We start from the raw sequence: 25858 nt of genomic DNA, 5'->3' as shown, positions 1-25858 counted from the left end.
AGCTACAGGCTACAGTGAGGCTAAAAACAGAGTTCAGATGAGGTTTTTCCAAACAACTTTTTATGTCGGGGCTTCAGGACACTTGGATCACTACGGACGAGCAGTATGGAGATATTTTGTGGTTTCAATTATGTGTTTTTGGACGTTTGAATCTGGGGCGCCGTCAGCCTCCATTAGGTGGAGTTGTGTTGCTACCTCCTCTCCCCTTGGATCTCTGCAAGTGATGTGAGGACTCTAAAACTTCACCTGAGCCTCCCTCGGCATATGGGTGAGTAGATAATGGCTGAATTTTCATTTTTGGGTGCACTATCCCTTTAAGGTTTTAAGTGAGATGAACAGACTGAAAACTTAATTTTATTAGATAAAACAGATGTCGATAAAGTTTTGCTTTGAGGACAGAATTAACAGTTGAACAAAAGTTAATAAATTGCAATATATTTAATTGCAATACTCAGCATATTGTAAAATATGTAAAATTGATACTGTGTTGTGACTAAAGTATTGTAATAATATCGTATCAGGGAGTTTAAATGAGTTTCACTGCGGAGGTTGTAATGATGCCTCTCCAGTTACGTCCAACATAAAAGATAAATCTGTGTCCCTGAGATATTTTATAAATGCGCCCCAGATACATTAAACTATTCTTGTTTATCTTTGATTGTATATTTTCTAAAGGACATTTCCTTTAGCCGATGCCCAGTGCTTGGTCTCTGGGTGCTTTTCCATGTTAATGCAACAGATCCTTTGGCACGCGCCTGTGAAAAATTATCTCACTGTGTTTTATTTTATGTCCCTTTGGTTAAATGCCAAGAACAAAGAATAAATGTTCTTTTATTAAGACTCGGCTCTGTTCTGTGGGAGTGGCAGCTTGACTTAAAATACATCACCTTCCTAAAACACAATACCACCTTAAATAATTCAGCATAACCTTCTGAGTTTATCAGGGCAGACAGATTTTACCACCTTAAAAAGCCCTGTAGGTTCCCGTCCAGATGGAGACCCTTATAAATGTATAACAGAATGTATTTGCTAAGCCAGACTGGCTCTGTAAACATATTGCATCTTTGGTTCAGAGACTGTGAGGGAGCAGGCGCTGCCAACTGCTCGCAGTAATTTATCTTGGAATTATTTATCTTGGGGAATTTCTGACATTTCCATTTCTCTCCCTTTTTCTTAAAAAAAAAAAAAATCTGTTTCTCTACTTTCTCCATATTTCTCAATTTCTGCCTCTTTGGGTCCCACTAGGCGTTGTTCGTGTTCATGGCGCTGTCGTTTGCCCGTGACGAGATCATCTGGCTGCTCCGACACGCTGACAACATCCAGAAGAAAAGCACAGATGACTTCATAGATAAGTATGTAAACACACACACCTGCATGAACACACACATTAACACAAACACGCGCATGTTCACACTAACAGAAACACAATCACTGCGCCCACCGCTTGTGCTGCTTCAGTTCCAGATGTATTGGTGTGTGTGTGTGTGTGTGTGTGTGTGTGTGTGTGTGTGTGTGTGTGTGTGTGTTTTACAGGCACATAGCAGAGTTGATCTTCTACATGGAGGAGCTCAGAGCTCACGTCAGGAAGTACGGTCCTGTGATGCAGCGATACTACGTCCAATATCTGTCCGGGTTTGATGCTGTGGTGCTGAATGAACTGGTGCAGGTATGAACACATGAACACTCTGAAGAGCTTTGAAAATGTACATACGTAATAACTCCTGCACTAAATCTGAACACAGGGTGAGATACAGGGTTTCTACAAAGGCTGCCCCCTCTGAACGTCAGAGATTTAAATCTTCAAAGACCCCTCAAGCAGGATTTATACTTCTGCGTTTGCGAATTGACACCGTAACTATGGCTACACCGTAATGTAACTACACCTCGCAGTGATGCAGACCTTTGCCGATACTGACCAATGAACTTTAGAGGAGGTGTGGTTCAGGAAATGACTCCGTAACCTTCGGGCCATTCATCACAAACCTTGTAAGCAGTGTCTTCAGAGGAACCACGATCATATCCTGTAAGTGTCATTCAAAGTGGCCACAAGGGGGCACCACAAACGCAAAAAACAGGTATGGGATAATACAAATCAGACTACAAATCAAAAATTGATTGTCCGATCATTACAAAACACCCAGAATATGTTGAATAATAATGATGAACCAAGTGTGTTATATAATTTTGTAATCGGTCACCACCACTTCCAAACACGCGCAATGGCCTTTCACAAAAGTTGACCAATAGGAAGCCACTGTGCTTCCAAAGAAGAGCGCGGCCCAGTAGAGATTTGGACATGAATGAATGAGCATCTGTCTGATTGTCATAAAACCTGTTGCTAATCTTTAATGCAGGCGTCCTGAACTGTCAAAGGTCTTAACTCTACGCAGCTTTCAGCTTTTAAAGGTCCAGGTTCTGTGATAAACAGAATATGGTCTTATCTTCGGTCAAAACCTGTGGAGATAAAACATCACATTTTGAGTCTTGTTTGAAAGAATTAAAGGCTGGCTGTTAGAAGACAGATCTGTTCCACACTGCTGTTGACTTTCTAACCAGTTTTCTGTCCTGTCTTTATCTCCTAGAACCTGTCTGTGTGTCCAGAGGACGAGTCTATAATCATGTCTTCATTTGTCAACACTATGACCTCCCTCAGTGTCAAACAAGGTAACACATAACTTCTGTAAAACATAGAGGAGGAGGAGTGATAACAGGAGAGCAGACCAACACAGTGGCAGTGTCATTTAAGTTTAGTTGATGATGTGTAATTGTGAGTGAATCTTTGTGCTTCTGTGTTCCAGTGGAGGATGGAGAGGTGTTTGACTTCAGAGGCATGAGGCTGGACTGGTTCAGACTGCAGGTGTGCTTACAAATCAAGCGCTTTAATCATTAAAAAAACATTTATCTAAAGCTCAGGGCGATGCTCGTCTAAGGGAATATTTGGTTTCAAGACTGCTGAACACAGTCTCCACTGAATGTTTTTAATTTTGCGTAAAGCAGAGAACGGCACTGCTGATCAAAACAAGAATACCTCATTAATTAAAATACTTTGTCCGACTGTTTCCCCTCTGTAGGCCTACACCAGTGTCTCTAAAGCCAGTCTGGGTATCGCCGATCACAAGGAGCTGGGTAAAATGATGAACACCATCATCTTCCACACTAAGATGGTGGACTCTCTGGTGGAGATGCTGGTGGAGACGTCCGACCTGTCCATTTTCTGGTGAGACACACCTCAGATGTTTTTATGTATTTGACGTAAAGAAAGTGTGTGTGTATATCCCTCATTTCCTTTGTCTCCTGTGTGTGTGTGTGTAGCTTCTACAGCCGTGCGTTTGAGAAAATGTTCCAGCAGTGCTTGGAGCTTCCCTCCCAGAGCCGACACTCCATCTGCTTCCCTCTGCTCTGCACACACTTCATGTCCTGTACACACGAGCTCTGTCCCGAGGAGGTAAATAAATACACACACACACACTCGCACAGATGAGAAACACGTAAAACACACTCACAAGAATAGCTGCAGTTCAGTAACTGCTGTTAAATTATGTTTATTTCACATTAATGACCTTTCTTTAAGGTTTTTGCTCCTCTTCCTCTGCAGCGTCACCACATAGGGGATCGGAGCCTGTCGTTGTGTAACATGTTCCTGGATGAGATGGCCAAACAGGCCAGAAACTTGATCACTGATATCTGCACTGAACAATGTACACTCAGCGACCAGGTAGGAACACACACACACACACACACACACACACACACGGGCAGCAAATTAAAGGAATAGTTTGACAAGAAAAGGAGTCAGGTATTTGTAACAAGTGACAACCTTTAACTTCTGAGCAGTACGAACATCAGGAGTGTTCGCAGGATTCTTCATAACATTTGAGAAACACATAACCTTATTTTTATCAGCGTATAAACCAGCTTAAGTTGTGAAAGATGAATCTGGATGACGTTAAAGACAGTCTGCAGTTTGGCCGCAGTGCTGTGAAGGATGAGCCGGCACATTATATCACAGCGTCATCGGCATAAAAATGAACATTGGCACCAACCGCATTTTGACAAAGACTATTTATATGAATTGAAAATAACAGCAGACCTAACACTGAACCCTGGGGTACACCATTACAAGTGTTGAGACAGTTAGGGGTGAGCCCATCAAACTGAACACTCAGAGACCTCTCTGAGAGGTCATTCTCAAACCAGCCCACAGCCTGGTCAGATATATCAGTCCTAGTCAACATCTGTATCAAAATAAGATGGTCGACAGTATCAGAAGCTTTGGACAGGTCAGTAAATAGAGCTGCACAGCTCTGCTTCATGTCCAAAATGCCAATAACATTGTTCACCACCTTCATAGTTGCAATTATGTTGCTTTCTGAAGCCAGACTGATGTTGAGATAGAGCTGCATTATTACATAAGAACACCCAAATTCATTCTCTGTTTATGACAAAACTCCAAAAGGTCAATGGTCAACTTCATTTGACATCATAATGTTCTGCAGAAACACTGCAGAATGTTGAAACTGTGCTGATTGTATAGGTCGTGTGTGTGTGAAGCATCAGTGTTTTCACAGACATGGATGGAAACTGTCAGAGACGCCGGAGTGGTAATTCTAGATTTCCCAGCACCTCACTGTTGGCTCTTTCCGGTTGAGAATTACGGAGGCTGCTGTGGCAATTATATGTGAAAGGTTTGACAGCATTTTGGGAGCAGCAGGCTCATCTTGCCACACAGCATGGAGACCTGCTTACAGAAAGAATGAGCTCAAATCCATCAGAAGAGGGAAACCTCAAAAGATGATGAGATGGATGATGTGCGGCAGAATCGGTTCAGTTTATTTAACTCACATTTATTTTGAAAAAGGGAAGTAAACATGATACATCAGCACCGGTTGTGCTGTGTAGTGTTTCTGTGAACATCATATTCGCAGGTTAATGTCTGTAAGTCTGAGTAAAATACACACTTTCTGACCCCATGCAAATGCAGCACACCAAACTATTAGGAAGCTCACAAATTAACACTTCATATCTCGTTTGTGTAATCCAGACAAAATTCAAAGTGTTAAAGCAACTGTTCTGTGCTCGACTATTCCTTGGCTCTGAGCAGTTGCCAGGCAACCAGCGGACACTCCGACCATTTCTGGGCCAGGACCAATAACTTTCTGGAGGGTCGTATCGATCAGATATGAGAGTGGTATCGATCTTCTCATCTGTCTGCCAGGAACCGAATGAGTGCATCTCGCAAAGTGTCAAACTATTCCTTTAAGAACGAACTCCTCGAGAGCACAGCGCTCTGGATTTTAATCTGTCAGAACAGCCATCACATGTCCTGATGCATCGAGAGCTAAATACACGTTCTTGTGTTGGCAGTAGCACGTCATAATTTGAAGCAGCTGTAGAAACAAATTTCAAACATTTCCCCAGTTATCAGGACGAAGAGCTGTTAAAAGTGTAAACAGCTTTTCAACAAAGCGCCACTGCACTGATGAAGTCCTCAAAGTTTTCTTACACTCACAAACTTCCTGATATCACAAAATGGCAGAGCAGCAAGCCAGAAACAACTGTCCATTTGCATAATATTACATGCTGTCACGTTAATGTTGTGAGTCCTCTCTTGATGCATGTTTTTAAAAGCTTTTTAAATTGATCTCTGTCAGTCTGCTACTTTTTTTTTCTTAAAAAGTCACTGTTCTAAGAACATCAGCCAGGCCGTGAATAATCGGTCCGTCTCCATCTGCCTTTCCTTCCCTCTGTCTCTTGTTTATCCCTGCCTGTCTCTTTCTGTCTCTCTCCGCCGTCTGGCTAATCTTCTCCTACTCTCCTCTCTGTAGCTGCTTCCTAAGCACTGTGCGAAAACCATCAGCCAGGCCGTGAACAAGAAGAGCAAGAAGGCGACGGGGAAGAAGGGAGAGCCGGAGAGGGAGAAGCCGGGAGTGGAGAGCATGAGGAAGAACAGACTACTGGTCACCAAGTCAGTGGAAGAAACAGACTCCATCTCCTTTCTCCTCTCTCTCTCTTTTTTTTTCAGATCTCTTGTTTTTTGTGTCTTCTGTTGATAAGTTATAACTCATGATGTCATAATTATTAATAACAGATTAATAGCCTTGTTTTTGTTGTTGCTTTGACTCAGTTCCCATTAACACCATTAACCATCCATCTTTGTTCCTGCAGTAGTAATGGCAGCAGTGATATAAAGCTGTGTATCCTCACATGAACTGTTATCATCGTTTCCCATATGTGTTTATAACAGTCAGCTGAACTTTAAAGCCTAGTTGGGATAATTCAAAAGCTGCAGTGATCACTGTAACTTGGTTAAAGGAACAACATAAGTACAGTAACCACAATGTTAACGATTCACAACCAGACAACCAGTTGGCTCCCGGGTCAGTGTCACTCACTGGGCCCAGTTTTAGACCAATAGAGTATTAAACATCTGGCAAAATGTACAAGATAGAAGTGCTTTCAAGGAGCAGAAGCAGAAACCAGTGCCTAATGGAGTAACAATAGGAGTAAGTTACTAAAATGAACTAAAACACAAATAAAAAACATTAAAAATGTAACTGGAGTAATGTCCACTTCAGTAATTATCCTCTGTGTCCAACTTAAAACGTTCATCATTGATCCAAGCGAGGAAATAAATCTTCAGTGTCCATTCTTCTAAATGCAAAAAAAGAAACCTGGAATAAACAACGCACTGCAAAAAAGAAAAGTATCCACAAAAAGAAATCAAACTCACCAGTGTGGAATCAGGAAAAGAAACAATCAGGTCCTTACTTGTTAGTTTGCTCAGTCTTTACGGTCCTTCACACACACACTGGTCGTGCTCCTGCTCCCATGTGTCTTTAACCACCTGCAAAACACGAAGTTGGGCGCTACTCTTGAGCCAGCTTCCAAGGACGTGGAGGCAGGTTGCGTCTGAGGTTGCTAAGCGACCATAAGCAGCACTATATCATAGCCTACTTACCAGAAATCCTGAGGGCAGAGCTGATCTTCTTCCAGGGGCTGTTAAAGTGTGAATTAGGCAAAAATATTATCAGTGGGACACGATGTAAAGCTCTGACAGCTCTGCACTAACATGATCGGCTTCTTCATATTTATCACACACTGATATTTACGGATGTCACATGACGTGCGGTGAAGCCATCGTGCCCTGAAAAACAGATGCACAGGAACATGTCGCTGTGGCGTTTGAGGGCACCTGCCGCGCACCTATATTGAAAACAATGAGTTTGAGGGCACAAAAAACGCAGCATGTGTACAGCCCCTTATGTGTGTAACTAGGGCTGGGCGATATGGCAAAAAATGTTATCATGATATATATTTTTTCATATTGATCGATCTCGTTTTTATCATGATAGTAGTTTTTGCTGATTCTGCCAGTTCGGGGAGCATCCTGATTGGAACTTGAAGAAACAAGAGATTCATTGAAACTTAACAATAAAAGTTTAATAACATAAAACACTAAATAATATGTCTTTCCAATATTGAGAACAAAATGTTTTTAAGGTCTTCATGCAGACATAGGATTCACATTACACTCTCACATTGTATGAATGAATTGCCGTCCACTGGTCAAGAGAGCAGCAGGGCCCACAACTGGCAAAAGAAAATTGAGAGCAGCACTCTTAAGCTTTTACAGAATCATCTAATTATGTTTTCATCAACAAGTGCAAACTAAGCGAATAGTCAGTTTTTACTATATTTTACATTTTTTGATTTTGTAAACAACGTATTTAAAACAACTTAAAAATCACTTACTAAATAATAATAATCTCAAATGTCTGTTGAGGCAGTACAAAAATAAACTACGTAAAAATGTGGGGTATACCCTCTGTGGCTGCAAAACACAATGGATAGACTGTTGTTTTGCTAGCTGCCGCTAGCGATGCTAACAGCAGACGAAGGGGTCTTGCTAGGCTGTGTGTGTGGAGCCGGGGCAACTTGAGGCCGCATAGTTAGACTCTCTGTGTGGTCACTGGGATGGTGCTGTCTCAGGTGATTGAAAGGGTTTGTGGTGTTTCCCGACCTGGTTTGTACCAACTGTCGGCATATTTTGCAGACCGGCTTCATCTGCTCCTTGTCATTTTTGAGGTATCCAAACCACTTCCACACAACTGACGTCACGTTGCCCTTTTTTTCATCAATATCTCTGGTTCTGGATGATATAGTGATGTTGCTTTCACGTTCTGCATTATTTTCGCCGTCCTCGACTTCAGTTCCACTCATTTTTTCTCCTTTTTCCAACTTCTCTCTTCAGCTTCTCTCTCTCTTTACCTCCCGTTACAACTGTAGCCACGCTTACAATGAGAAGTGGGCGTATCCTGCCTGCATGGCATACGGTTGCCGGCAGACTCTGATATGCTGTTGTTGCGCTTACTTTTGCCATATGATATTGATTCAAAACGTCCCATGCTGGTAATTGAGATTGATCAAAATTTTATCGCAATCCCGAATTGAGATCATATGAATGCCCAGTCCTACTTGTAACCCACCGCAGGAGATTTAAAAAGTAGCTGTTAGCAGTCAGCGGCTAACTAAATGAAGAACAGCGACCATAAATGTCAGCAATAATAAGACAATAAGATTCTGGTGCTCTTTGCCCTCAGTGCAGAGCACGAGCTGCCATATAACATGAACAGTAAATGATTTTTACTGCCATGTTGATGCCATGATTATTGTTTAGACAGCGCTGCCAACATGTGTTTTATATGTCACACAACAGGCCGTCGCTGTTGTGATACATGTCACGCCTGTCACAGCTCTTTTTATTCCACAAAGCTGTGATGCAGTGTATAATCACACACTGGAGGGGAGCGATGCTGCTGTCATTTAGTTCTGTGTAAAAATGCAGAGGCAGCATGAAGAAGGGACTGTGCAGTGGCCCTATAACGCAGTGTGTGTTTAAAAGGGGCTACAAAGACGCACATTTTAGGGGGTTTATACGTTTGAGTGTCATAGTGTCAGAAACCTACGTCGGGTCACGTCACTGATCAGACCGAACTGTAAACGTTGAGATTTGAATACATGAGGAACGATACTGTGAAGCTGCAGAACGACACAATAGACCTCAAAGAAACAACAAACAATCCACCTGTGTTTTAACAAGTAGAGTTTTTTACATCGTTACGCACATCTATCTGTACCTCCTCCATTTTTAGTGTTCTTGTTAAGTTCCACTTTGTTTATCGTCTCTTTGTCTCTGCTGTATTTTGTAAAAGTTTCCTCAGATCTTATTGAGTCCTCATATTGATATTGGTGTTTGCTTTCTTCCCCCCAGTCTGGATAAACTCCACACAGCGTTATCTGAACTCTGCTTCTCCATCAACTACGTTCCCAACCTGGCGGTGTGGGAGCACACGTTTACACCGAGAGAGTACCTCACCTCGCACCTGGAGATCCGATTTACCAAGTAAACATAAACACACACAGATGAAACACACAGACTCACTGTTGAAGCTTATTTTCTGACACAAAACAGATGAGCTGCTGAGCTCTTTCATCTGTCTTTTTATGTCGATGAAATCATTGTAGCTTTCTACGCCGTCATCGTTACAGAGCGTTGTCAGCAAGCAGTGTAAAGGTCAGAGTAGGTGTTTAAAAACAGCTATAGAAGCAGATTATTTGAACATGTACGATAAGAAAAGAAATACGATCTCAAGAAAGGGGCATCTGCAAAAGATTTACAACATCAGACAAGAGGAGTCTGTTTAGTTTTTCTTGTTAAACATAAGAGCAATGTGTGCTGCGTTTGGTTCAGTCACAGAAACAGAGTCTCACTTTGCATTTCAATACAGTTTATCCTCTGCAGGTTTTTTGTGCTGGAGTTTTGGCTCTTTAAATGTTCCTGTACTAAACTGACCGTCATTCCAACATGTTTTTTAATAAATCTCTACACTCGCTCCGTCTGTAGGTCTATAGTGGGCATGACCATGTACAACCAGGCTACTCAGGAGATAGCCAAGCCCAGCGAGCTGCTGACCAGCGTCCGGGCCTACATGACGGTGCTTCAGTCCATAGAGAACTACGTCACCATCGACATCACCCGAGTCTTCAACAACGTCCTCCTGCAGCAGACGCAGCACCTGGACAGTCACGGGGAGCCCACCATCACCAGTCTGTACACAAACTGGTACGTTCGATGGAGCCGTGTGTGTGTGTGTGAGAGTGAAATGTGCAACATACTGACTGGAGTGATAAAATATCAGACTGTGAAGAGGAATGGATTAGTGGCATTTCATAAAAACATACAGGGAATTACTGATTGTATTTGTGCAGGCTGTGCCCGTATTACATTAATAATCTAATACTGTGGAGTCAAACAGCTCCTCCTCCAGTCTGTGTCCACAGATTGCCAGTTTTTAGAAACTCTTTTATCACGAGCACCAATAAAACAAAGTCCTCTCATGTTTAATGCTGCACAGAAGGAGATCATTATTTATGTCGCAGGTTCATGACTGTATGTTTGTGTATATTGGTCTTTTTTCTCTCTTTAATCTGGAGGATGAGTTCAGCAGAGGAAGTCTTTACGTTTCTGTCATCACTATTCTTCTAAGTGGTAAAAGAGTTTTTTTGCTTTACTTTATCACAATGAAGTAAATGTTCATTGCACAGCGTGATAGCTGTAGAATAATGACACCATCTGTGTTTAGATTGGTTCCCTACGAAGGCGGATTTATACGTGTGTGTCAGCTCTATGCAGAGCCTACGCTGTTGTCAGTGTTTATACTTGTGCGGTGGTGTGTCTGTGTCACTCTGTAGTTACACCTCCACAACACTAGTCGACGGCGGGGTTTCGGTGAAGTGCTGTTAAGTTTAGTTGATTCAAAACACACATTAAACACACATTAAACGCACATTAAACACACATTAAACAAACATTAAACACATTAAACAAACATTAAACACATTAAACACACATTAAACATGGCTTAATAGAGACAGTGTCAAACACAAATCAGCTTCACTATAACTCGCAGCATTCACAAACACTTGTCTTTATCTGGACACATTTTCCCCACAAATACAACATGCTAACGTTATTAGCACAAGTCTGTGGCTTTTTACATTGTATAAATTAGCCTAGCAGCTAGCAGAGATTTCCTCTGCTCATATTTCAGCCAGGATAAATCACACACAGTGTGTGGAGGCTTTATTGTCTTCATGATTTATTGTTTCTTATCTGTGAAATTAAAGTAAATCAAAGCTTTGTTTCCACTGAGGGAAATGGTTTCAGCTCACAGAGACAGACAGGAGGTCTGCGTCACTGTGACACTGTGGAGTTACATTTCTGGGGAGGTGCACGTCAGGCTACGGCGATGATTAGAGTGTAAAACGCACACAAGCCTCACTTTCACTGTGCAGGTCTGTCTGCCACTGGGTATGATCTCCCTGGAAAGTGAAGGCTCCATTTACAGCACAAAGAAAGTGTCAGTCAAAGCATTCAATTTGAAATTCATTGGTGGTTTTAAAATAATGCTGATAGTGTGTGTGTGTGTGTGTGTGTGTGTGTGTGTGTGTGTGTGTAGGTACCTGGAGACGTTGCTCCGTCAGGTCAGCAACGGACACATCGCCTACTTCCCCGCCATGAAGGCCTTCGTCAACCTGCCCACAGAGAACGAGCTGACCTTCAACGCTGAGGAATACTCCGACATCTCTGGTACCAGCCTGCACACTCACTGTCTCATGTGTTCACTCCTTATACCCGCTGACCGTTCTTAGATTCTGTTGAGCTGTGTTTGTAGCAACATTTGTGTTTATTTGTGTGTTTTCACAGAGATGCGTTCACTGTCGGAGCTGTTGGGGCCGTACGGTATGAAGTTCCTCAGTGAGAGTCTGATGTGGCACATCTCTTCACAGGTCGCTGAGCTGAAGGTATAGACACACAGTTACAGAGAGAGATTCACTCACACATACAAAATGAGCTCTTAACCTTTGTAACAGAAACGACTCTCTTTGGTTGTGACAGGAGAAATAATGCATGAAAGATGTTTGTGTGTCTCTTTACTGGTTTTAAAATGATTACAGCTGCTGAGCTTCTCTGATCTGGATCTTTTTGTATCAGGGGTGTATCAATACGAGCGTCACTGATGAGATGAGATGCAATGCCATGCAAATTACAAATTATTATAGCTGAATAAACCACAGCAAATGAGAACTCTAACATGATGAGTAATGGCCTCAGAACAAGATTAGAAGTAAAGAGGGTTGGGTTCTTATACGACCGGTACACAAATGTGCAAATCCCAGGATAGCAAAGGAATGGCCCGCCTTACTCTGCCTCTGATTGGCTTACCTTGACATTCCTCCCCTTACCCTAACCAGTCTTACTTCTCTTGCCTAAACCTAACTGATCTAATCAATGAAGGCAACCAGTACTAGTTAGTAGCCCTGTTTAAACAGGAGTTGTGCAAATTTGCAATCAGTCTTTTTTCAGCATTGGCAGTATAAAAACAAAATCGGGGAGTGCAGCAAAATGCCGCCTACCTACTTTTGTTTATACAGAATGTGCCTTTTTCGGGGCAATGGGGGGCGTGAGCAAGTAACAAAACGTGTAGCTCAGCGTGTGACGTAAACAGTGACGTGGGAGGGAAGCCGCGACTGGTCAGTCCTTCGGTGATTCTCTCGTAAGTCGGCCCGTTCTTCACCGTCCCCGTCATCTGACGGTTAATGGCCTCTTCGTTTGCGAGGACAAGGAGGATGCGCAATTCCTTGTCTCCCCAGTTGCTCATCTTTACAGTGTCTGTCAGGTTTGTGTTTCCCTCTTGCTACTAGCTGCTCGCTAATTCCTGCTATCAGCTGTTTCCTGTTTATCCACCGCCAGTGACCCGCACGTGTGGCGTCATCAACAGCTCCTCCCACAAGTCACCAACAGCCCCTCCCGTTGCAGAAGGCCGCCTTGGTCTGTTTAAACTAAAAGGGTTCCGCCAATATGTCTACCCTACGAGGCGGAAAATTGAGCACCTCGGATCAACTCGCCAATCTGGCTCTGTGTGTCTAAACGCTCGCAGCTTGCCGGCAAAACGGCCCAACATTCGCTGAAAATCTGGCAGTGTAAAAGAGGCTAATGTTTGATAGCACATCTTTAGCATGAAAGCGGGAAAGAGAGAGAGGGGATGACAGAATCGAATCTGTGGCTGCTGTGACAAGGACACAGCCTGTGTCCATGGGGCACCTACTCCACCAGGTGGGTTACTGGGCACCCTTATATTGATTAATTAGTCTCGCAGCTTGCCGGTAAAACGGCCCAACATTAGCCAAAAATCTGGCAGTGTAAAAGGGGCGAACAGGGCGGGTCATTCCTTCACTATCATAGGATTCGCAAAGCTGGACAGGTACCGCCAGACCCAATCACAGTGCAGATTTTGGTGCCTCGTTTTGGTGCCGTATTGATTGTGTGTTGAAATGAAGAGAAAGAAAGCGTGTGATTGGCGTGTATCATATGGCCACACAAAATATCACGATACTATGCCGTATCTATTTTTCTCCCCCACTCTTACTTTAAACTGTCAGTAGTTAATACATTGTTCAAGTTCAAGTTCAAATGAACGCATTAAAATGTCGTTCTGTTGTTTTTCCCCCAAGAAACTGGTGGTAGAAAACATGGAGGTGTTGACCCAGATGAGGACGAGCTTCGACAAACCAGACCACATGGCCGCCCTGTTCAAGAAACTCACCTGTAAACACACACACCTGCACACACACACACACATGCTTAGTACCATTTCACGACTGCTGAATTCAGATATTGTGGCAGCTCTGATTCCCTCAGTGTGCCTGATACAGAGATCTCTTCAGGAGATAGATTGTGTGTTTGACAGCTTGTGCTTCATTCACACTCCCTTGTTGACTCCGCTGACAGTCTGCTGTCGTGACTTGTTTCATGTCTGGGTAAATCTTCCCCCTGCTGATCTCTGTGTTTTCTTGTTAAAGATTTTTGTTGTAAACTTGTAACAGTGGCTAAACACACTCGACTGAAAGACAATTAAAAGTCAATACAAACACTGTCGGACTACACGACAGAAGCCGAACACAATAAATCTTCAGTTGCTTACAAATGAAATCAGCAAAATAAGTTTTGACGAATTACTCGGTTAGTGTGATAGATACTGGTGTTTCCTGATTTCCCGACTGACAGTCGAAGCTTACCTGACATGTCTCCTGTGTGCAGCTGTGGACAGTGTGTTGAAGAGGATGACCATCATTGGCGTCATCTTGTCCTTCCGCTCTCTGGCTCAGGAGGCTCTCAGAGATGTAAGACGCTTTTCTTCACCACGAACGCCACATTTCTGATTTGAATATTTCTGTCAGAGCACTGACGCTGCATCTCTTTCTTGTCTCGCTCTCTCCAGGTGTTATCCTGTCATATTCCTTTCCTGGTCAGTTCAGTGGAGGATTTCAAAGACCACATTCCCAGAGAGACGGACATGAAGGTAAAGAAACAACTTCTGGACACATAAAGATCAAATAATCTCTTGTGTCAAACTTTGTAATAGGGATAGGTATGTCTGAGTACTCACATTAAGTTATTATCAAACACTCAGGTCCTCACAAAAAAACTAATCTGACAGAATAAGTGGGTCCAAGATGAATGCCCTGACCGCAGAGATCGCACTGCACATTCATTACATTTACGTTGTAGAAATACTTCTGAACATCAGTCTTACTCCTGCTCAGCACTCTGCCTGTGACCATGGATCTGTGCAGATATTCATAGAAAGCTGTTCAAGCAAAAAAAAAAAAAAAAAAGCAATCACTGACATCCAAACTGAGCACTTGAGTCCTCACGCCCATCCCTGGTATGTGAAGGCCCTCACACATATGCAGTCGGTCCCTGAAATGTTCAGGATCATTTCCTGCATGAGGTCATGTGTGAACAGGAGCAGAAATCCATATTCAGGGAAATCTGTATTGCTAATTATTTCTACCTCGAGACCGAGTAATGTTTCAGGTAAAATGACGTGAATGAAGCAGCGCTTGGCTGAAGACGGTTTGAATCCATGACTTGTTTAAGCTTTAGCTTTTGACGTTTTAGCATCAGCGTCACCTAGGCCTATCACAATAACAGATTTTGCTGGGCAATTAACTGTGTCAGAAATTATTGTGATAATATTGTGCTTTTAAGACCATTTTTATTATTGTTGTAATTTTGCTGTTTTTAGACCATTTTTATACTTAAATAATGATAATAAGGCATAATGATGCAAGTACACCACATTAATTTAACAAGAATATTTCGGAATGCAAAAAAAGAAAATTTAAATATCTGAAATAACACGTAAAAATATCAAAAATAAATAAATTAAGACCCTATAAATACAAAAAATAGACTCAGTCCCTGTTAATAAAAAGTGCACTGTAATAGTAAAAAAAACAACCAGAAACAATACATAAATAAATATAAATAATAAATGTAAATAAATAAATGCTGTGGCATTTGGTTTAGGAACATGTTCCCTGTCTTTCTCTTACGCTCAACTCTTTTTTTTCTCCGCCTCGTTTCCCCCTCACGAAGATCACAGTGTGTGTGTGTGTCTCTGTGTGTGTGGCCCATAGCCCCGCTCGATGACAAGAGCTTTCCCTCCGTTCATTACGCTAATGAACCAACTCACCTGGCTGCCAGACGATGCACGGCAGTAAACGCTCTTGTCGTCCAGTCTCTTTGGTGGAGAGAGACGAGGGAAACAAACACGCATGAATATTAATCACAGCCCCAAAAAGTTACCATCTCCCTTTTAATTAACCGACTTATCACATATCACGCCAGGCCTCACGTCAACTAAAATGTGCCTTGTCAGTTACGGCCTGATGCCTTTTCCTTTACGTTTTGCCAAACCTCAGTAGCGATGGCTAAGCTAGCTATGAAACCTAAATCCAATAAAGAGAAACACTGATAAAGTTAGAGACCCAAATAATCCTAATAAGCCCACCTCAGAGTGGCCACGTTGTGTTCAGACATATTCATGAGTGCCCATTTAGACCTGTTGGCTAATTTAGACTGAACAGGTTGTTTTGTTGAGTCATTATAAGGCTCAAGTATGTTTTTTTGTGACTGCATGGATTTTATTTTTCTTCTGGTTTTGGCCTAAATGGCTCTTTTGACAGGAAAGGTTTCAGACCCCTGGTTTAGCATGAACAGTAATGCTGTCAATAACTAACAAGTATTGTAAGAACACCAGCAACACACATCCCTACGTACACGCACATCTGACCTTGTTACTGTGTTTTATGATGGTTGGCGTCTGTAAGCGTTGCATTATGGCCGTCTGCTGGACTCTGTTGGCTCATAGATTCCGCCATTTCCATAACGTGTAAAAAGACGGAAGTGTCTCTGGATGCAGTGCGTATCCGAATAGTGACGATCACAAGTGGTGCCTGTAATTTCCCAGGAACTGTGTGTGAAAGAGGCTTTATGAATCTCTGTCTGTCTCCAGGTGGCCATGAACGTCTACGAGCTCTCATCAGCAGCAGGTTTACCCTGTGAGATCGACCCGGCTCTGGTGGTCGCTCTGTCCTCGCAGAAGAGCGGTGAGACACAAACACACATGCAGATATGCAAACTGAATCTTAATGTTTGTCTGTAGCGCCTTTCAGACGTGCACATTAATAAGACAGTGTTGTCACAACAGCAGTCTCAGTGTGAGAATTAAACGTTGTCTGATTTGTGTAAAAGCTCAGGCAGCACCAGAGAGATTAAAGGCATGTGTTGTGCTGCCTTTTGAAATAACTGTAATAACTTTATTATCTCAAACATCATCTCTTGTGCACAAAATGAGTTTTAAAAAAGGGAGACGCTGTGAAAGAGACAATTTTGCGGTGTTAAGGACATTGATCTTCTCACATCAGACAAGTCTGTGAAAACTGTCCTCTCTGTGCAACCTGGGTGAAAGAGGTTTAGACAAAATACTATTACAGTAAAAATCTGACCAACAGTCAGATGAGTATCCAACAAAATGCTTTAGGTGCAGCATGTGAGCCAGAAAACACTCTTCTCCCTCACTACCATAACGTGTCACACTGCTGTGTCTGAACGAAGCCGTGAGGAGCGTTAAAGTCTCTGTCTGAATGACAAAAAGCCAGCACTCCAACAGCTCGATGAAGCAGCTGTGTTTCACACTCCTTGTCTGAATGGGACTTGTGTCTGTGCAGAGAACATCAGTCCAGAGGAGGAGTACAAGATCGCCTGCCTGCTGATGGTGTTTGTGGCGGTTTCCTTGCCAACGCTGGCCAGCAACGTGATGTCACAGTACAGCCCCGCCATCGAAGGTAGGACGCCAGATTTTCCCTTTTCAGCACTAAATAAAATATACACGATCAAACTACAGTGTTGCTGCTAAAAATGAGAGAATAACAGGACAGGTGTCAGATGGTCTGTGTGAAGAGGGTTATTTTCTGTCATATAGGGACGAGGACACTTTTGGAAATATCTACAGATCAGAGACTGTTAACGGGAAAGTTGCTTTTCATCTAGATACAAATCTAATAGAGCGCTGCGTGCAGCTGCCAACGATGTTTCACAAAGCATCAGTGTGGCGTGAAATATGTCCCTGGATAAAAAACTATGGTTGTGATAATCTCAGGATGATCTGGAAGAAAGACCTGTGTTGTAAATTGGATGAAAAACACTTGAGGGGGTTCTTTTCAACACCGGGGACTATACCAGAGAAACCACAGACTAATTATTCAGTATAAGGGTGCCCAGTAACCCACCTGGTGGAGTAGGTGCCCCATGGACACAGGCTGTGTCCTTGCCACAGCAGCCACAGATTTGATTCTGTCATCCCCTCTCTCTCTTTCCTGCTTTCATGCTAAAGATGTGCTATCAAACATTAGCCCCTTTTACACTGCCAGATTTTCGGCGAATGTTGGGCCGTTTTGCCGGCAAGCTGCGAGCGTTTAGACACACAGAGCCAGATTGGCGAGTTGATCCGAGGTGCCCAATTTTCCGCCTCGTAGGGTAGACATGTTAGAGGAACCTTTTTAGTTTAAACAGACCTAGGCGGCCTTCCGCAACGGGAGGAGCTGTTGAAGACTTGTGGGAGGAGCTGTTGAAGACTTGTGGGAGGGGCTGTTGAAGACTTGTGGGAGGAGCTGTTGATGACGCTGCACGTGTGACCCACTGGCGGTGGATAAACAGGAAACAGCTGATAGCAGGAATTAGCGAGCAGCTAGTAGCAAGAGGGAAACACAAACCTGACAGACACTGTAAAGATGAGCAACTGGGGAGACAAGGAATTGCACGCCCTCCTTGTCCTCGCAAACAAAGAGGCCATTAACCGTCAGATGACGGGGACGGTGAAGAACGGGCCGGCTTATGAGAGAATCACCGAAGGACTGACCAGCCGCGGCTTCCCTCCCACGTCACTGTTTACGTCACACGCTGAGCTACACGTTTTGTTACTTGCTCACGCCCCCCATTGCCCCGAAAAAGGCACATTCTGTATAAACAAAAGTAGGTAGGCGGCATTTTGCTGCACTCCCCGATTTTGTTTTTATACTGCCAATGCTGAAAAAACACTGATTGGGCTTTCCTGCAAATTTGCACAACTCCTGTCTAAACACTCAGTGCTAAAGACAAAAAGCCCCAAAAAGTATCTTAAAAAATGATTCAGTATAAAATGATTCACAGATATTACCACACTCAAACGAGCCTCCTTAAAGACGATTTGTGTTGGAAATACAGAGAAGACCGTGGCACATGTATGCATGCATCATTGGAGTGTCGTAGGGTTTCTCCCCTTTGGAGGAACGTTCTGGATTATATTGGTAAATGGTTACTGTCCAGGTCACCAAGACTTTGTCTCCTTGGTGATAAAACTAGTGCCGAATTAAAAAAAAAAGAAAAAAAGTATTTCGAAAGTTGAACACCGGCCTTATGACCTGTGCGCGGATGATTCATGCTGTTTTAATGTCTAAGTTAAGTTTGTGTTTTTCATGTTAAAAATACAATAAATATTTTAATTACAAAATAAAGAGAGTAACAAGCCCTGGTTTGTGGCGCAGGATCAGCTCAGAGCTTGAGAGCAGTGCAGAGAAAATACTACACGTTGTAGGAGAAGATAATTTACTGCATCAGTGGCATGAGACTGTTGTGCATGCAGATGAGATCGACCTCGTGCCCTCAGATTGATTCATCTGTGTGCACAAGAGCCACATCATCATCTTTGTTACTTACACTTTTTGAATTATTAAATCATAAATATTATTTACCTCTTGTCCGTTCACCCACTGCGACCTGTTTAACCTTATTTGTTGTATTTATGTCAGTAAAAGATTTTCACTCAGTCAAATAAAGCTGAGATGAAGAGTGTGTTAGAGACACACTGATGTCGAGGCTTTTGATAAGGCATCAAAGAGATTTGTCACTCAAGGATGAATTATAAAGACGTCGCCTCTTAACAACCTTGAAATGAGAGGCGCCATTGTTAATAAGGGACATTTGAAAATGATAATGAGTTGTAATGGGCTCCACCATTGTTAGTATGCAGACTGCGTATCGCCCAGCAATTGGTTTTCCGACGGCAGATCTGGAAACACGGCGCCCGAGCAGCCACACCAACCATTTTGTGAACTTACAATTACACGTTTTATATTCACACACTTTTTATGCATCTCACATTCACACGTAATGGCGTTCATCTGCATGCAATACAAAAAAAAAAACAAAAAGACAAATCCATATTCCCCCGCCTGGACGGGCAGCTCTAGGTTTTGTATTCTGCAGCGTCTCACTGCTGAGGAAGTCTTAAAGAGCCACACAGGTCAGAAATTAAAGCAGAGCTAATTGATTTTCAAACACAGACGAGGTCTTGTTCCCTCAGTAACTGTGTGTGTGTCTGCTGCCCCCTACAGGACACTGTAACAACATCCACTGCCTGGCCAAGGCCATCAACCAGATCGCTGCTGCTCTCTTCACCATCCACAAGGGGAGCATAGAGGACCGCCTCAAGGAGTTCCTGGCTGTAAGATGACACGTTTGTTTTCATTTAAAATCTTTCAGTGTGTATCAGAAGTGCAGAGCTGAAAGGTCACTGCAGGAATATGAGATAAGCAAAGGTAAATATTAACAGCAGCTGACATCAGTGTGTCCACAGAAATATGGACTGAGTCAACAGTGTGAGGTAGAGTACGGTGTCAGTTTGACACACAAGTAGAAAGCCCGCCTTATCTCAGTCACAACTGGGAGACAAAGACAGAGCGTGTTCATAACAAAGGTCACGTAGCCTGACCTCGAGGCCTCTTTTAGCCCTCCTGCTGACCTGACTGTTACCTTTAGCATCACTGTCACCCTTTCCCTTCACTGACCAAGATTAAAGGCTGTAGCACATCAGTGTTCCTTCACAAACACTCAACACAAACTCATCTTTGGCAGCAGGTAGTAATAAAATGTCAGGATGTATTAGAGGTGGTGCCGCTCCGTTCATTTGCTAACCCTGTCACGTCCTTTTCAGTACATTTACATAAAGGTGGTTGATGGAAACGCACCACTTCACATTTTATTTTGCTGACATTTTAGAATTCACTCCACACTTACACAGAGAGCGGACAAACATTATCATCTCTATTAAGACTGCATCTTTAATGTGTGTGTGTGTTTGCAGCTGGCTTCATCCAGCCTGTTGAAGATCGGCCAGGAGACGGACAAGATGACGACACGTAACAGAGAATCTGTCTACCTGCTGCTGGACATGGTGAGAGACAATAACCAAAGCCACCAAACCCTTCAGTCCAGTCCCTTTGGAACCAGCAGTAAGCCTTCAGACATGGTACCTAGACCCTCGGTGTGTTCAGACAGTCCTCTTAAATGTGGGCGGGGTTGTTGTCACTCACTGCTCCGTCCAGCACTCGCTGTATTTCCTCATCAGCGGTGACACAGATGGAAGTCTGCACCTGGTTTATCGTCCACAGAACGAGGCTGCACGCCCACATTTTCACAACAAAATAGAACAGGCTGCAGTGAGAGTCTCTCTCCATGGGATATTTAAAAATAGCAGCTTTGTGCATTTAGTCCTTCTCAGGCAAGCTCAGGGGTTTAGTGTTGCTGTAGCCCACAGGAAGTGAGGATTAGAATATATGACCTTCACATAATCCGCTCCAAATTAATCTATATTTTTAAAGTCATTACTAAAAGTGTGTGTCATATAAAATCTAAAGTGATGGTCAAAGTTGTCACAGTGAAATTTAAGGTGTGCTGATGGATTCACGTCATCAACTCATGCATTGAGTAACATTACAAGTTAACGTTCCACCTTAAAAGTTGCCGGCAGTCGGCCCAGTGAATGAAGTTATTTTTTTCTCTTTCATTTTATAGTTGTAGTTTACTGATGTATGAACAGAGGTTACATAAAACCAGAGTGACCGTCCTCTACTGACCAATCAGACTGCAGGGTTTCTAGCTCCACCTTTTAGTACCAGATCTGTGTGCTAGGTACCCCAACAGAGGGGGGACCAAACATGGGGACGCTAAGGAACGCTTCTGTTGGGACCATCCACAACTTTCACTGTGGGAACTGAAACAGTCGTATTAAACTGAACTGAAATGCTCGGTGGAAACAGGACTAAAGGTGTTTTCACATGTGTAGTGCAGGTCATGTGTTTTGGAGTAGACCTGCAGCTATTGATTAATATGCACATTATTTTCTTGATTAATTGTTTTATCAATGAAATACCAGAACATAACCTGTGTCATTTCTCAGAGCCCAATGTGACGTCTTCAGACCGACAGTCCAAAAATCCAGAGCAGTTCATTTTATTATGAACAGACAGAAGCGATTAAATAATTGCCTCGATCATTTACTTGATTATCAAAGTAGGATCCAGTTTATATTTTTGCGTTAAACTAATCAGTTGAATGTAACCGTTGCTGCTGTAGTTCAGAACGAGGGATAAATTAAAAACCCTGGCTTTATCAGTGTTATTAATATTTCTGTGTCTGTGTTTCAGATCGTGCAGGAGTCTCCCTTCCTGACCATGGACCTGCTGGAGTCCTGCTTCCCCTACGTCCTGCTGCGAAACGCCTACCACGCCGTCTACAAACAGAGCATCAGCGCTAACGCATAGACACACACTAAACACACAGCGAAGGCCTCCCATGCTGTCGGTGCTCGTACACAGACGCACACACAGCAACAGATACACACTAAACACTAACACACTAAACTATGCCTACAATGCCTCAACGTCCCATTCAGACAGAAACAAACATCAGCGTGCGACGTGTCCTCCAAAATATTGACACGCGCTGAAGTTGAGAACAAATACACTAAACGCCAAATGAACACACCGAATTCAGAGACAACAGCAAACACTACAATCTGACAGAAACACACACACACACACACACACACGCACGCACACACTAGCTGGGTGAAGTTGGGGGATCAGTGTCTTTATTTTAATCATTGTACTTTTTCATGATGTTGCCAGGGACCATAACCATAGCAACACGTAATATACCATATGTTTGGTTGGTATAAAAGAACAAAAATATAAATATATAGTATATATATAGTTGACACTAAAATATTATTTTCTTTTTCTTTTTTTGTTTCTTTTCGATGAGAGATTTTTAGTGGCCAGCTGACGACTTCTATGTGGTGACGGATTTGGATGCTTACTTTGGGAATGATGCTGATGTGATGTGGGTTTTTTTTCTTTAACGGAGGATTCCTGTGTTGATACTGAAAGACATGTTGCTTGTTAATGTAACACTACTACACACACACACACACACACAGATATAAAGGCGCATACACACTAATCTCTCGACTTTTCATCGTGAAAACACACACACACACACACACACACGCAGACACACACTTGTATAACATGGTGATGTTTTCTTTCTTTTTCCAAGCTAGTCGTAACATGAACTTTTTGTGGGTAAAGATATAATATCTGTATTCTACTTTGATGTGAACTGAACTCGTCTGTTTTTAATGTTTATGTTTTGTTATTTTTATGACGACGATGATGATGATGATGATGATGATGACGACGATTTGCCAAATGTGTTGACACTAAAAGTTGTGCATCAGGGCGTGGACGTGCTGGAGTGTTTGGGCTTGTTAATGGGTGAAACGCCATTTCATGTGTTTGGACTGTAGACGCTCTGGAAACAATCTGCAGCTCGCTTAACGGGAGGGGTCACACGGGAACTTTTTACAATGGGAACAAACTTTAAAAAGTACTGCTGCGGCGTGGAGGTGGAGCAGGCGCCCTCAGTGCACCTGCAGATGTTCCTCACAGCTGCTGTCGGTCCAGTAGGTGCTACTCTTTTTCTCCAGCTGTTTAAATATAAGTTAATGATATCCAAAATAATTTCCCGTGGCTTCTGAAAAGAAGAAAATTTTCTTTCCTGTGTCTAATTTTTGCAGTTGCAGTCCTACTGACGCAGCTGGGGGAATAGTGCCTTGCTCAGAGGCAGCAGCTGTCGAGGGTCCGACACCTCACACGCCGCGGCTCCACAAATGTCTTAGTGCTTAACTCTAACAGGAGCCATTAAAGTCAAACTTCCTCCTCCACAGAGAAACAAACAAATTGATCTCAGAGCTGTGAACGTCGACAAAATCCTGGAGCTGCAATAAGAGAAAAAATAAATGTATATATACAGTATATACACGCCTGGTGATGTGTTCACTGGATCTCCACCAACGAACTCTCCGTATTCCGTGACGGGTGTACGGGACCTTTTAGGACAGACGGACGACTTTTACAAAGTGCAGTCTGGTTTATTTTTCATTTTCTTGTGAATCCAGGCAGGGCGAGGGCTCCATACTGTGAGACACACACACAGCATGCTCCCTGTATGCCAGCCCTCTGCTCATGCACACTAACACCAGGCTCTGTCTGAACGCTCACACTGCACACTACCAGGACTCTTAACCTCGGACTGTTTAAATCTGGAAGCAGCTTTTACAGTATGTAGCAGGAAAACACTCTAGTTGATGATGTGTCTGCACTTCACAGTAGAGTCTCAGCCCTGCTGTGTGTTCAGTCAGTAGTGTGCAGTGTGAGCGAGGACGGGTCAGCGGACACATTCTGCCATTTGATGTGGAATGATTGCTGTTTTCTTTCTAACCTTTTTGTGTCTCTGATTCCACCGTGTAACTTAAATGACATGAATAAAATAAACTTTAGGGCTGTGTCAGACCTGAGCTGTGAGTGTGTGACGCTGGTTCGTGGCACGTGGCCTTGGCAGAGACGTGGTGAGGTGGAAACCGGTAAGTGGCAACACTTTATTGTCACAGACGGACCAGTTTGTGTGATCAGTGCCATCAGGTGACTGTTAGTCCAACTGATGCTGTGTATCAACAGAGCGCTGCACACACTCAGGTCAGTCTCCTCTGAGTAAACTGAACTTTTCCAAGACAAATATATTCACAGGTAATTATGAATTAATCCTTCAACACTCAGCTGATGACGGCGGCTGCACCAGTTTCTATCATCAAACATGTTTTGCTTGTAGAAGAAACCAGATCCAGAACTGGTTTTTCGTGTGTGTGTGTGTGTGTGTAACACCTGCTGAATGTACCAGTTAATTATCGGTCAAACACTTCATTTTAGGTGTTACACAAGATGGAACACACTTTGTGACCTCCTTTAATAAAATACTGTAGCTGAGAGAATTTCAGAAGCACCAACATATGACTGCAGTGTCTTCTCACAGCCACCAGGGGGCGCACCAGGAAAACAGATGCCATCATATTTGACCTTAAATCAAATTTGGACATTAAAACCAAGACCAAGAGAAATAATTTCAAAGCTTTTTCTCCTTTAACGTGACGTATAACCTGAACAGTTCAGCTGAAAACAAACAAATCTTTTAGGGGGAAATATAGAAAAGATAATAACTTGGTTGCATAAGTCTGCACACCTGTAAATGACTTGTCTGAAGCACCTTTTGATTGTATTACAGCATTCAGTCTTTTAGTGTTTGAGTCTGTCAGCGTGCAGCATCTTGACTTCGCAGTATGTGCACATCCCTCACTGTGCTGTTTGGGCTGAGAAAGTCTGAGTTTATCTGTCTCCTTTAACTTTAGCTTATATTGTAGTTATGCTATGTAGCGTGTGAAATAGAGTATGGTGAATGTGCTAGGAAAGGTAGTATCAGAACTGTCTCTACCTGGAGCTCGCATGTACGGAGCCTGGGTTTGGTTGAAGGTGGCAGTGCTGTTTGGGCTGAGAAAGCCATGTGTAAGTAAGGTAAAGGAGGTTATTGGGTTGGTGCGGGGAGCAGTGAGACCTGGCATTAGGGGAGTGTCTCTGGGACGCCAGAGATCACTGTCTAGCCTCCTGGAGGTGTCGTAGGACCAACTAGACGAAACACTGGTGAAAGGTGGTTCCCACCTGATGACCCCAAAGACATGCTAGTTATCACTGCTCACTGGTCTGTATAGTTAAGCCTTGCTGTTTATTTATTTATTTCTTAAAAGGATCCCCATTAGCTGCCACCTAGGTGACAAGCTAGTCTTCCTGGGGTCCAAAACAGATAAAAAAAAAAAAACATATAACATTATCTAAAATGCATGTACATTCATGGATTACATTACATATACATTAGCAGATTATTATACATTATACATTATTAAAAATGAGCATACAGTAGGTTAGGCAGTTTACATACCAGGCTATTTCTCAGCTGTTTAAGTAATGTGTTCTTAGATGGTATTAAAAGGACAACTTATTATTTGATTGACGAATATTAAGAGGGCAACTATTCCAATGGTTGATGGCACGATAAGTGACTGTCTTCTTTAAAGCATTTGATTTAGGCCATGGTAATATAATTTGGCCATGATCTGTTGACCTAGTGAAGCGGGAAAGAACTTGACGGCATTTGATAATTTGCTTATGTAAAAGTCTGGTT

The 25858-nt window shown here is 42.8% G+C and overlaps 1 protein-coding gene across 4 annotated transcripts in view; it reads left to right on the top strand.

Moving 5' to 3' along the window:
- nckap1 (NCK-associated protein 1) overlaps window positions 1-24139 on the top strand; it is a 52391-nt gene extending 28252 nt beyond the window's left edge. For all 4 annotated transcript variants that reach the window (XM_033613005.2, XM_033613004.2, XM_033613003.2 and 1 more), the window contains 20 exons: window positions 1246-1352; window positions 1534-1666; window positions 2583-2664; window positions 2799-2857; window positions 3072-3217; window positions 3313-3445; window positions 3596-3715; window positions 5826-5965; window positions 9272-9403; window positions 9905-10123; window positions 11520-11650; window positions 11768-11865; window positions 13576-13669; window positions 14162-14244; window positions 14343-14423; window positions 16425-16518; window positions 17140-17256; window positions 19843-19952; window positions 20592-20681; window positions 21934-24139. In XM_033613005.2, coding sequence (XP_033468896.2) covers window positions 1246-1352; window positions 1534-1666; window positions 2583-2664; window positions 2799-2857; window positions 3072-3217; window positions 3313-3445; window positions 3596-3715; window positions 5826-5965; window positions 9272-9403; window positions 9905-10123; window positions 11520-11650; window positions 11768-11865; window positions 13576-13669; window positions 14162-14244; window positions 14343-14423; window positions 16425-16518; window positions 17140-17256; window positions 19843-19952; window positions 20592-20681; window positions 21934-22050 — 2286 coding nt within the window. In that variant the 3' untranslated portion in view covers window positions 22051-24139. The remainder of the gene's footprint in view (window positions 1-1245; window positions 1353-1533; window positions 1667-2582; window positions 2665-2798; window positions 2858-3071; window positions 3218-3312; window positions 3446-3595; window positions 3716-5825; window positions 5966-9271; window positions 9404-9904; window positions 10124-11519; window positions 11651-11767; window positions 11866-13575; window positions 13670-14161; window positions 14245-14342; window positions 14424-16424; window positions 16519-17139; window positions 17257-19842; window positions 19953-20591; window positions 20682-21933) is intronic.
- Window positions 24140-25858: the final 1719 nt, after the last annotated feature.

The sequence above is a fragment of the Epinephelus lanceolatus genome, chromosome 17 (assembly GCF_041903045.1).
Source record: "Epinephelus lanceolatus isolate andai-2023 chromosome 17, ASM4190304v1, whole genome shotgun sequence".
Taxonomy (NCBI): Eukaryota; Metazoa; Chordata; class Actinopteri; order Perciformes; family Serranidae; genus Epinephelus; species Epinephelus lanceolatus.
This window is presented reverse-complemented; position numbering and strand designations above follow the sequence as displayed.